The sequence below is a fragment of the Chlorocebus sabaeus genome, chromosome 14 (genome assembly GCF_047675955.1).
Source record: "Chlorocebus sabaeus isolate Y175 chromosome 14, mChlSab1.0.hap1, whole genome shotgun sequence".
Lineage (NCBI taxonomy): Eukaryota > Metazoa > Chordata > Mammalia > Primates > Cercopithecidae > Chlorocebus > Chlorocebus sabaeus.
In genome coordinates this window covers 61,181,771-61,195,132 of record NC_132917.1, presented here as the reverse complement: position 1 = coordinate 61,195,132, position 13,362 = coordinate 61,181,771, and the positions used below count along the sequence as shown (strand labels likewise).

The window sequence follows — 13,362 nt, the reverse complement described above, 5'->3', positions numbered from 1 at the left end:
ATGGTTGGATCTTTAAAAAAAAAAATCTAGTCGTATAATCTCTGCCTTGATGACAGTTCTTAAATCCCTAATAATTTTGTATAGCTTGTTTTACATCTGTCATTTTGCTGTTGGTTTTCTGTGTATCTCATATCTTGTTTCTCTGTTTCTCCTTCACTGTCTATTTCTATAGTTGTATACGTAGATTCTAGTGTGCCATTTTAATTCCATTGATTTAAAAAATACCTCAATTTTCTTAGTGGTTTTGTGGGTTAAATATGCATTTAATTTCTTGACATACTGATTTAACTCTAATAAAATAAGATAAAAAACATTGCTCCTATGTAGCTCTATTACTGTTTGGGATAAGAAGTTAGCTATTAATCTTATTCTGGTTCCCTTGTATATGCTTAGTTGTTTTTCTCTCACTGCTTTGAATCATTTGACTACAGTATGTATAGATGTGGATTTCTTTGTGTTTATCCTCCTGGGGTTTGTTCTACTTCTTGCTTGGATGTGTAGATGAATGTGTTTCATCAACTTTGGTAAGTTTGAGGTATTCAGATATTTTTTCTGGCACCTCTTCCCACTTTTCTTTGACCCCCATTGCATGTATGTTTTCAGACCTCCGAATAGTGGTTGTTAATGATACTGTCCAATTTTATAGTTGCATCGTTACTATGAAAGTCCCTGGTCTCCCCTTTAAATTTTTGAGACGGTGTCTTGCCCTGTTGCCCAAGCTGGAGTGTAGCAGCACAATTACGCCTTACTACAGCTCTGACCAGGGCTCAAATGATCCTCCCACCTCAACTCTTTAGTAGCTGAGACCACAGGCATGAGCCACCATGCCTGGCTGATTTTATTTTATTTTTTGTAGAAACAGGCTTTTATTATGTTACCCAGCCTGGCTTGGAACTCCTAGGCTCAAGCAGTCCGCCCCCGCCCCGACTTCAGTCTCCCAAAGTGCTAGGATTACAGGCGTGAACCACAGCACCAGCCTGGGTCTTTTAGTGTTCTTTAATAGACTTACTTAATAGTGGGATTTTTTTTTTAAATTAATTTTGTTTCTTGAACTATTATGTAAATCAGAGAGTTGAATCTTATGGATCATAACTTCAGTAGGGCTACTCAGAAATAGGTAAAATATACCTAGTTTTATTTTTAATGTTTTACCCTTTGAGGCCCGTGTGTCTAATTCCTAGTGTTTTTTTTTTAATAAATAAAAATTGTTAGCATAAAATTCTGTTATAGAATGTAAATTCTTTGTTGGATATGCAATAAGAAAGTAAATTACTTAATCCTTCTAGTTTATCTGTATATAATATCGCTGAAAAAATTGGGGACCTTTTATTGTACAATTTATTTCGAAGCTTATTTTCTTCCACCCATTTTATAATGTAGTCATATGGTACTTAATGACAGGGATACTTTCTGAGAAATGCATCATGAGGTGATTTCATTGTGCAAAGTTATACAAACCTAGGTGGTATAACCTGTTGCTCCTAGGCTTCAAGCCTGTACAGCATGTTACTGTCCTTAATTCTGTGGGCATTTGTAACGCTCTGTAAGTATATGTGTATCTAAACATATCTAACTGTAGAAAAAATAATGTAAAAAATCCGCAAAAAAGATAAAATAGGGTTTTGCCTGTATAGGACGCTTACCAAGAATGGAGTTTGCAGGACTGGAAGTTGCTCTGGGTGAGTTGGTGAGTGAGCGCTGAGCGGATGTGAAGGCCTAGGATGTGACTTTACACTACTGTAGACTTTATAAGCACTGTACACTTAGGCTACACAAATTATTTAAAAATTTTTTTGTTTCACTATTAAATTAACCTTAGCTTACTCTTTTTATTTAATTTTATAAACTTAAAATTTTTTTAACGTTTTGACTCTTATAACATTTAAAATACAAACACGCCATCCTGGCGAACACGGTGAAACCCCGTCTCTACTAAAAATACAAAAAATTAGCCGGGCGAGGTGGCGGGTGCCTGTAGTCCCAGCTACTCGGGAGGCTGAGGCAGGAGAATGGCGTAAACCCGGGAGGCGGACCTTGCAGTGAGCTGAGATCCGGCCACTGCACTCCAGCCTGGGAGACAGCGAGACTCCGTCTCAAAAAAAAAAAAAAAATAAATAAAATAAAATAAAATAAAATAAAATAAAATAAAATACAAACACGTTATATGGCTATACAGAAGTGTTTTTTCTTTATATCCTTATTCTTTATATCCTAAGAAGAAAATAAAGAAGCTTTATTCTTTTTTTTGTTTTACTTTTTAGTAATACACATGGAGCTGTCATCTCCCGTGCTGACAATGCCTTTCTTTTTTTAAAAACTAGAAAGAGTATCCTTTAAAGATAAAAAGTATAGTAAATACATAAACTAGCAACAGTCATTTATTAAGTTTTATATACTGTATGTACATGCTGTACTTTTGTATTACTGGCAGTGCAGTAGATTTGTTTACATCAGCATCACCACAAACGTGTGAGTAATGCATTGCTCTGTGACATGGTGGCCACAGTGACATTAGGTGATAGGAATTGTTCACGTCAGTTTTAATCTTATGGGACCACTGTTGTATAGTTGGTCCATCCTTTGGTCTGTCTTTGACCAAATCATTATTATGCAGTACATGACTGTCGGTTACTTTACTTTTTATCTATTAGTAGAATCTTCAATAGCACTTATAGTTTGGCTTGGGGGTAATTCTTTTGTTGTTCATCCTTTTGGTAATCTGCTTTCCTGTGTCATTATAAAGGGCATACTGGGAAACCTTTCCTGAGTGCTTCAGTACATACTATGGAAATTAAAAAGTGGGAAGACAAAGACCTCGAGTAGGATAATACATCACTAATTCAGTGTTACACCTGTGTACCTGGTGTTACTTGTTAGTGTTTCAGTTATTTGTTGCTTGTTTATAAACTCAGGAAATTTGAATTTATAAATTCAGTGTCATATTTCATTCTAGTTATGCTTTGTAGTATTCTGTAAAACTGATTGTGTCTAATTCTTTGTAATTCCTATGGGAACAAATTTAGGTTTTCAATTGAGTCTACCTTTTAGACATGATTAAAGATGACAATATTTTTTTAATGTACTATTTTTTATTACTTTAGGTCCATTGCAAAAGAACTTGCAGACTGGCTTATTAGCAACAATGTGGTGGAGCATATATTTGGACCAAATTTACACATTGAGGTATGTGGATAATTACATGACTTCTCTGTTCTGTTGATAGAGAAGAATATTTTAAAAAATTGATATTAAGTTTTTCTTTTCCAGATTATCAAACAATGCCAAGTGATTTTGAATTTTTTGGCAGCAGAAGGGCGACTGAGTACTCAACATATTGACTGCATTTGGGCTGCAGCACAGGTAATACTAACAGCTCACGTTTATTGAGTGCTTTGCTTATCATATGTTGTAAGTGCTTCTCTATGAGGTAAATTCTATTATCCTGTTTTATAGCTAAGGAGACCAAGACATGGACAAGCTGGGACTGAAATCTGGCTTCCGAGTCCATGTCTTACTATGTTACTGGTAGAATGGAAGGAAATCAGAGTCAGTCAGTTGGAGCTTCTTCATGAAACCATCCTGGTTTAATAAAGAGACATTTTCCTGTTATTCTCATTTATACAGTCTACCTTTCTATCTTGAATTATTGTATTGATATGTTTCTTGTCTATTGTACTGTTTTTTTATTTTTTAAAATAGGCATATGTCCACATGATTCAAAATTCCAAAAGTAAATATAAAAGATATATTACATGTTTTTCCTTTTTGCCCCGTCTCTCAGGCATATAGTTCTTATCCTCTCAGGTATATCAGAGTTGTTTTTTGTATAAATAGTGAACTGTATACATTTTTCTTCTTTCTTTTTCACAAATGTAGCATACCAACCAGACTTGGCTTTGGTTTTTTTTTTTCTTTTTTTTTCTTTGTTCTGGAGATTACTCATCAATATATGAAGTGCTTCTCATCTTCTTGGAAGACTGTATAGTGTTTAATTAAATGTATGCACCATAATTAATTTAACCAGTTCCCATTTATGGGCAGTGTTTTTTCCCCAGCCTTTTTTTTTTTTTTTTTTTTTTTTTTTGAGACGGAGTCTTGCTTTGTCGCCCAGGCTGGAGTGCCATGGCGCAATCTTGGCTTACTGCAACCTCCGCCTCCCCAGTTCAAGTGATTCTCCTGCCTCAGTCTTCTGAGTAGCTGGGAAACTACAGGTATGTGCCACCATGCCCAGCTAATTTTTGTATTTTTAGTGGACATGGGGTTTCACCATGTTGGTCAGGCTGGTCTCAGGCTCCTGACCTCATGATCCACCCGCCTTGGCCTCCCAATGTGCTGGGATTACAGGCATGAGCCACCACTCCTGGCCGCCCGAGTCTTTTCTGTTACAAACAATGCTGTAATAAGTAACTTCTAACATGTTTATTTCATCCTTGTGTAAAACTTTTGTGTAGCTATGATAAATTCCTACTTACAAGTAGAATTAGAATTACTAGGTTAAAGCATACGTGTGGTTTGCTTGTGGTAGATACTGGTATTGCAGTTTCACTTTCCCCTTAATTTCATCAGCACATTAAATTTCATGATCTTTGCCAACCTCATGGGTGAGAAGTGATATCATTGGCATTTTAAATTTGTGTTTCTTTTATTATGAGTGAGTTTGCAAATCTTGTGTTTAAGAGCCATTTTGTTGCTTTTTCTGGAATTGTTCATATTTTTTTGCCATTTATCAATTGTTTTTCTTATTTTTTAATTTGTAGGAGCTCTTTATGTGTCGCTGAAATTGATCTTTTGTTTGTGATTACAACTTATAACTGTATCCTGGTTTGATGCCTTTTGCTTTGCTTAAGTTGGTTTTTACTATTCAGTTTCATATTTGTGGTTGTAGTTATTAATGGTCTGTGGATTTTGTATCTTGGTCTGAAATGCCTTCTCCATTGACAACATTATAAAAGAATTCTCCTTTAGTTTCTTCCTGTATATTTTCTGTTGCAATTATATATCTTAATCTTTGATCCAGCTGGGATTTATGTTGGCTTAAAGTGTTGTGTATGTGTCCAACTTTCCTCCCTTTTTTGTTGTAGAATTTTTCCAATTCTAGTTGTTTACTAACTCTTCTTTCTGACTTGAGATACCAATTTTGTCTTGACTGGGTCATTTTTTGAACTTTCTAGACTGACCTATTTGTATGTATAATTATGATCTGTACCAGGGATTGGTAAACTTATAGTCTGTGGGCCAACTATGTGTTTTTGGAAATTTTTGCTACACAGACATGCCAATTCTTCTTCTTTCTTTTTTTTTTTCTTTTTTCCTGAGATGGAGTCTTGCTATGTTGCCCAGGCTGGAGTTCTGTGGCATGATCTTGGCTCACTGCAACGTCCGCCTCTCAGGTTCAAGGAATTCTCCTGCCTCAGCCTCCCAAGAAGCTGGGATTACAGGCACACGCCACTGCCCAGCTAATTTTTGTATTTTTAGTAGAGACGAGGTTTCACCATGTTGGCCAGGATGGTCTCAATCTCTTAACCTCATAATCCTTCTGCCTTGGCCTCCCAAAGTACTGGCATTACAGGCGTGAGCCAGTGCGCCCGGCCTGATGTGCCCATTTTTTTACGTATTGTCCATGGTGGCTTCCACAGCACAACAGCAGAGTTTAGTAATCATAACAGAGACCCTGTCACCCATAATCCTAAAATATTTACTTTCTGGTCCTTTAAGAACATGTTCGTTGAGTTTATACTATTTTTTTTCTTTATTTTTACTTGTATCTTTGTAATATTTTAAAATGCCTGAGACGACTAGTCCCTCCTCATTATTGTCATAACTTTTCTGTCTTATTTATTTCTTCATGTGAATTTTAGTATTGACGTAAAATGTTTTCATTGTGTTAATGATGATTAATTTGAGAACCTAAGTTCTGTCTTCCTGTCCAAAGTATGATACTCCTTTTCTTTTTTCTTTTGCATTATTCACAGTCTCAAAGTTATTTGTATATAGATTTTTATTTCGTGCTCTGCTTAATCTTAGGAATTTGTTTTTTTATTGCTATTATAAATTGTGATATCTTCAACTATATTTAATTTCTTCCATTATGTTGCTCTTCCTTTTATTATATTTAGTGATGGAGATATAGAGATATATATATATAATTAAAATATTTTTCATTACTAATGATTGTGTGCCTTGAGCCTTCACTGAATTCTTAGCTTTTTCACGGTAGGTTTTCAATGTATTTTCTTTGGCTTCCCGTGTCTAACATTGTGTGCTTGTTTGAGATGGAGTCTCCAGCTCTCACCTAGGCTGGAGTGCAGTAGTGTAATTAGCTCATTGCAGCCTTGAACTTCTGGGCTCAAGTGAACTTTTCAAGTAGCTGAAACTACAGACACGAGCCACCACCTGGCTAATTTTGTGTGTGTGTGTGTGCGCATTTCTAAACTTATTTTATTATTGCCTTGTAAGACATTGTTGCATGCTGCTAGCATGTGAAGTTACAACTATACTTGAGTTATAGTCTGGCCACTGCAATAGCTGTTTCTATATTACGTTTCATAATTTGAATCTTATTCCTTCTTGCCCTTTCAGGAACTGTTACTAGGAGGGATTATTTCTTCCTCTATTACATATTCATATCTCTTGTCTGTACTGGATTTTTTATGTTGTGGGTCTCTTCTTATGCCTTTGCTGTTTGTTCTGTTGCCAAGGCTAGAGTACGGTGGTGCAGTCTTGACTTGCTGCAGCTTCTGCCTCCTGGGCTGAAATTATTGTCCCACCTCAGCCTCCTGAGTAGCTGGGACTACAGATGCACACCACTGTGCCTGGCTAATTTTTGTGTTTTTTGCAGAGACGAGGCTTCGCCTTGTTGCCCAGACTGGTCTCGAACTCCTGAGCTCAAGCGATTCTCCCACCTTGTGCCCCCAAAGTGCAGGGATTGTAGGTGTGAGCCACCACACCTGGCCACATTCATATTTCTACAAGACAACTAGATATATGTTGTATATACTTTGGAGTTTCATAAAATACTTTTCTAATAGTGCTGTCTCTCAAATGGAACTCTTGTCTGGCAACTTCTCGGGGAATAGTATTGGAGGCGTAACTACTTGTACTTTTCTCGTTTGTCTCATCAGGCTTTCATTTCAGGTTGTAGGACTCTAAATGAGAGAATGTGCAGCAGTACCAGTATCTATATTTACTTGCAATTACTTTATATAGTTTTCTCCCCCAGGGAAGATCTCTGGTGGATGGGTTACCTATATGTTGGCTGCTCGTGTTTTTCTGACTGACGAATGGCTGACAGAAAGAATCATTCTTTATGGAGAACTTCATTTAAGTCCTGTCTCCATCTCTGTTTCTTCGTTCTGTCCATCATATCTGTTACTCTGAGCCCAGAATCTTTCTCAGTTATGTTGGGAATATTGTCTCACGTACCTCCTCTATAGCTTTCTTACAGCTTACTCTGAGCTACAACTTTCTTTACCTATTACATTTTAAAAAGATATTCTCAGGCTGGGCATGGTGGCTCACGCCTGTAATCCCAGCACTTTAGGAGGCCAACATGGGCAGATCATGAGGTCAGCAGTTCAAGACCAGCCTGACCAACATGATGAAACCCCATCTCTACTAAAACTACAAAAATTAGCCAGGCATGGAGACGCATGCCTGTAATCCCAGCTACTCAGGAGACTGAGGCAGGAGAATTGCTTGAACCCGGAAGGCAGAGGTTGCAGTGAGCCAAGATGACGCCATTATACCCTAGCCTGGGCAACAAAGTGAGACTATGTCTCAAGCAAACAAACAAATAAATAAATAAAAAGATATTCCCAGTCATTTTAATCTTTCAGAAATTTGTAAGTTTCGTGTCTGATGGGAACTTTAATTTTCTTTGAGCCTCCCGAGCTCAAGCAATACTTGTACCTCAGCCTCCCGAGTAACTGGGATTACAGATGTGCACCACCACATCGGCTAATTTTTGTGTTTTTAATAGAGACAGGGTTTCATCATGTCAACCAGGCTGTTCTCAAACTCCTGACCTCAAGTGATCTACCTGTCTCAACCTCCCTAAGTGCTGGGATAATAGGCATGAGCCACCGCACCTGGCCTTGGTCGAAGGCTTTTAATATATATGTTCTTTTTCTTGTATTTTTCTTTTATTTTATATTGTGGTAAAATATGCATAACATAAAATTTACCATTTTCACCATTTATAAGTGTACAAGTCAGTGGGATTAAAAATATTCATAATGTTATGTAACTATCACCACTGTCTGTATGCAAAAACATTTTCATCACCAGTAACAAGTTGGTACCTATAAAACAACAACTCTTAATTTCCTTCCTTTCAGCCCCTGGTTTCTTCTATTTTACATTGGTTTTTTGGAGACAGCGTCTTGCTGTATCACTCGTGCTGGATGCAGCAGCGCAATTACAGCTCACTGCTGCAGCCTCAAAACTCCTGGGCTCAAGTGACCCTCCAGCCTCAGGCTCCAGAGTAGCTGGGACTAAAGCATGCCTACCTAATTTTTGTATTTTATGTAGAGATGGGGTCTTGTTGTATTGCTCAGGCTGGTCTCCAGTGTTTGGGCTCAAGCCATTCACCTGCCTTGGTCTCCCAAAGTGCAGGGATTATAGGTGTGAGCCACCACGCTCAGCTGTTCTGTTGTCTTCTGTCTCCATGAGTTTGCCTATTCTAGGTACCTCATATAAGTGGAATCAGAATATTTGTCTTCCTCTGTGTGGCTTACTTTACTAACATAATGTTTCCAAAGTCAGTCTGTGTCATAGCATACATTACAACTTCATTCCTTTTATGACTAATATTCCACTGTATGTATATACAGCATTTTATTCATCCATCAGTGGACATTTGGGTTATTTCCACCTTTTGGATATTATGAGCAATGCTGCTGTGAACATGGGTTTACAAATATGTGTTCAATTTCCTGCTTTCAGTTATTTTGTATATACAGTCATGCATTGTATAAGCATGTTTCAGTCAGCAGAGCACATACATATACAACCGTGGTCCCATAAGATTATAATGGAGCTTATTATAATTCCTGTCGCCTGGTGACATTGTGATAGCTGTCCTAGTGTAGTGCAACAAATTACTTTTTCTGTGTTTACATACACAAAAACTTACCATTGAGTTACAGTTACCTACAGTATTTAGTACAGTGACATGCTGTACAGGAGCAATAAACTATAGCATGTAGCCTAAGTGTGTAGTAGACTTTACCATCTTTTGTGTAAGTATACTCTTATGTTCACAAGAGGGCATTTCTCAGAACGTATCCCTATCCTTAAGCCATACGGAACCGTATACCTAGGAGTAGCATGTCTGGATCACATGGTAATTCTGTGTTTAACTTTTTGAGAAGCCACCAAATTGTTTTGCACAGCAGCTGCACCATTTTACATTCTCACCAGTGACACCAGAGGGTTCTGGTTTCTCCACATCCTTGCCAATACTTGTTACTTCCCTTTTGAAAAAAAAATTCAGATATCCTAGTAGGTGTGAATTTGTATCTCATTGTGTTTTTTATTTGTATTTTCCTGATGATTAATTATATTGAACATGCTTTCCTGTGCTCGTTGGCTATTTGCATATTTGCTTTGGAGAAATGTCTGTTCATGTCTTTTGCCCATTTTTGGTTGGGTTTTGTTTGGTTTTCTTTTGAGTTTTACAAAAAATATTCTGGATATTAGTATTTTAAATCAGGTATATAATTTGCATATAATTTCTCTGTTTTTCTTTTTAAATTGAGATATAGGCAAATATTGAAATACTATATAAATATAAAAATTATGTATTCAGGGTGTACAACTTCATGTTTTAATGTGCATAGTTGAAATAATCACTACAATCAAGCTAATTCACATATATTACCTCACATAGTTACCATTTTCTTTCAAGTATGCAATACAGTATTGTTAACTATAGTCACATTGCTGTATGTGAGATCTCCAGAATTTACTCATTTTGGAGAACTTAAATTTTATACCCTTTTACCGATGTCAACTTATTTCTCTGTCCTTCTGTATTCTCTGCTGCTTTGACTACTTTAAATTGATCATGTGAGACTGTGCAGTATTTCTCTCTGTCTGCTTTATTTCACCTAGCATAGTGTTTTCTAGGGTCAGTCATGTTGTCAAAAATGGAAGGATTTCCTCCTCTTTAAAAGCTGAATAATATCCCTGTGTGTGTATGTATATGTACACCACGTTTTGTTTTTTCATCTGTGGAAAGATAATTTAGTTTTTTTCCGTATCTTGGCTCTTGGGAATAATGCTGCAGTGAATGTGAGAGTGAAGATATCTCGATATCTCTGAGATAGTGATTTCATTTCCTTTGGATATATATCCAAAGTGGGATTGTGGATCATAACATAAGATAGTTCTGTTTAATTTTTTGAGGAACATCCATATTGCTTTCAAAAATGACCGTACCAGTTTTCATTCCCACCAACAGTGTATAAGGATTCCCATTTCTCCACGTTCTTGCTAACATTTATCTTTTGTCCTTTTGATAATAGCTGTTACAACGTAGGTGTGAGATAATATCTCATGCTTTTGATTTGCGTTTCTCTCATGATTAGTAATATTGAGCAGCTTTTATACCTGTTGGCTATTTGTATGTCTTTTTTTTTGAGAAATGTCTATTTTCTTTGCACTACATGGGGTTATTTTTTTATTTTTTATTTTTTTGCTATTGTACGAGTTTCTTAAATATTCTGAATATTAACCCCTAATCAAATACATGGTTTGTAAATATTTTCTTTCATTCTATAGGTTGCCTTTTCACTCTGATTGTTTCCTTTGCTGTGCAGAAGCTTCTTGGTTTTGATAAAATCTCAGTTGTATATTTTGGCTTATGTTGCCTATGCTAATAGTTGCTGTCAAATTATTTCCTAGACCATTGTCAAGAAGCTTTTTACCTATGTCACCTTCTAGTAGTTTTACAATTTCAGGTCTTAAATGTACTTTGAAGTTTTTAAATCCTTTTGAGTTCATTTTTGTATGTAGTATAAGATAAGGATCCAATTTCATTCTGTATATGGATATCAGGTTTTTCCATCACCTTTTGTTGAAGGGACTGTCCTTTCCCTATCACATGTTCTTGGCATCCTTCTGGAAGATCAGTTGATTGTAGATACATGGATTTATTTCTGGGGTTTTTATTTGTTCTGTGGGTTCATATGTCTATTTTTATGCCAGTACCATATATAATATATATTTTTAATGTACAGGGTCTTGCTCTGTTGTCCAGGTTGGAGTGCAGTGGTTCAGTCATAGCTCATTACAGCCTCAACTTCCTGCACTGAGGTGATCTTCCTGCCTCAGCTTCTCAAAATAGCTAGGACTACAAGAGCATGCCACCATGCCCAGCTAATTTTTAATTTTTTTAAGTTGTTTTGTAGAGACTGGGTCTTGCTCTGTTGCCCAGGCAAGTCTCAAACTTCTGGCCTCAAGCAATCCTCCTGCCTCAGCCTCCCAGAATGTTGAGATTACATGTGTGAGCCACTGCACCTGGCTTATATTGTTTTGATTAGTGTAGTCATGTAGTGTATTTTGGAATTAAAAAGTGTGATACCTCCAGCTGTATTCTTACTCAAGATTGTTTTTTGCTATTTGGGGCCTTTTGTGGTTCTGTATGAATTTTAGGATTGTTTTTTCTATTTTTGTAAGGGATGCCTTTGAGGCCGGGTGTGGTAGCGCACGCTTATTAATCCCAGCACTTTGGGCAGGCCAAGGATGGTGGATAGCTTGAGCCCAGAAGTTCGCGTCTAGCCTGGGCAGCATGCTGAAACCCTGTCACTACCAAAAATACTAAAAACTAGTTGGACATGGTGGTACGTCCCTGTAGTCCCAGCTACTTGGGAGGCCGAGGTGGAGGATTGCTTGGGCCCAGGACGTTGAGGCTGCAATGAGCCAAGATCGTGCCACTGTACTCCAGCCTGGCTGACAAAGTGAGACCCTGTCTTGAAACAAAAGACTGCCATTGAGATTTTGATAGGGATTGTGTCGACTCTATAGGTCACTTTGGGTAGTATGGACTTTTAATGGTATTTTTCTTTCAGTGCATGAATGTTGGAATGTCTTTTTATTTATCTGTGTCTTCCTTAATTTTCTTCAGTGTTTTATAATTTTCAATGTACAACTCTTTTACTTATTTGGCTAAGTTTATTTCTAAATATTATAAAATGCTTTTGTTGCTGTGGTAAATGGGACTGTTTTCTTAATTGCCTTTTCAGATAGCCTGTTTGTGCTTAGAAATGCCACTGGTTTTTGTATGTTAATTTGGATCCAGCAACTCTACTGTATTTACTATTAGTTCTAACAGTTTTTTATTGTTGTGGAGTCGTAAAGTTTTTCTACACATATATGATCATTTGTAAAAAGATAATTTTTCTTCCTGTTTTCTTTGTGGAGTCCTTTTATTCCTTAAGTCCTCTCTTGGAATTTCAGTATTAAATTGAATAGGAGTGGTGATACTGGGGCGTCCTTGCCTGTCCCAGATCTTAGAGGAAAAGCTTTCAGTTTTTCCCTATTGATTATGCTATTATTTATGTGCTTTATATATGAAAGAAAAGCTGGTAGTCATGCTGGCTAACACCTGTTATCCCAGCATTTTGGGAATCCGAGGCAGGTGGATCACGAGGTCAGGAGTTCGGGACCAGCCTGGCCAACATAGTGAAACCCCATATCTACTAAAAATACAAAAATTAGCCGGGTGTGGTGGTGGGCGCCTGTAGTCCCAGCTACTTGGGAGGCTACTTGGGAGGAGAATTGCTTCAACCTGGGAGGCAGAAGTTGCAGTGAGCCAAGATCGCACCATTGCACTTTAGGCTGTGTGACAGAGTGAGACTCTGTCCTCCCCACCCCAAAAAAAAAAAAAAAAACAAAAAAAACAAAAACAAAACTGTAGGCTTTTCATATATGGCCTCCCTTATGTTGAGGTAAGTTCCTTCTATGCCTGTTCTTTTGAGCGGTTTTACTATGAATGGTTGTTGAATTTTGTCAGATACTTCTTTATTTTTTGCCGTGTGATCTATGGTTTATTTTCATTCTTTTAGTGTCCTTTGATACACAAAAGTTTTTAATTTTGATGAAGTCTAACGTATCTTTGTTGTTATTGTTGACTATTTTTGGTATCATACCCATGAAATAATTTTAAAATCCAACGTCATGAAGATTACAATCCTTACCTTTTTCTTCTAAGGGTTTTTTAAAAGATTTTTCTTTTAAGTTTAAGTATTTGATGTGCTTTGAGTTGTTATATATGGTGTAAGGTAAAGATTAAACTTTATTCTTTTTACAAGTAAATATTCAGTTTTCGTAACACCATTTGTTGAAAAAACTGTCCTTTCC

General features: G+C 36.9%; 1 protein-coding gene across 6 annotated transcripts in view; it reads left to right on the top strand.

Moving 5' to 3' along the window:
• USP34 (ubiquitin specific peptidase 34) overlaps positions 1-13,362 on the top strand; it is a 285,331-nt gene that overhangs the window by 98,056 nt on the left and 173,913 nt on the right. For all 6 annotated transcript variants that reach the window (XM_007970503.3, XM_073023027.1, XM_007970505.3 and 3 more), the window contains 2 exons: positions 3,102-3,183; positions 3,268-3,360. In XM_007970503.3, the coding sequence (XP_007968694.3) occupies positions 3,102-3,183; positions 3,268-3,360 (175 nt within the window). The remainder of the gene's footprint in view (positions 1-3,101; positions 3,184-3,267; positions 3,361-13,362) is intronic.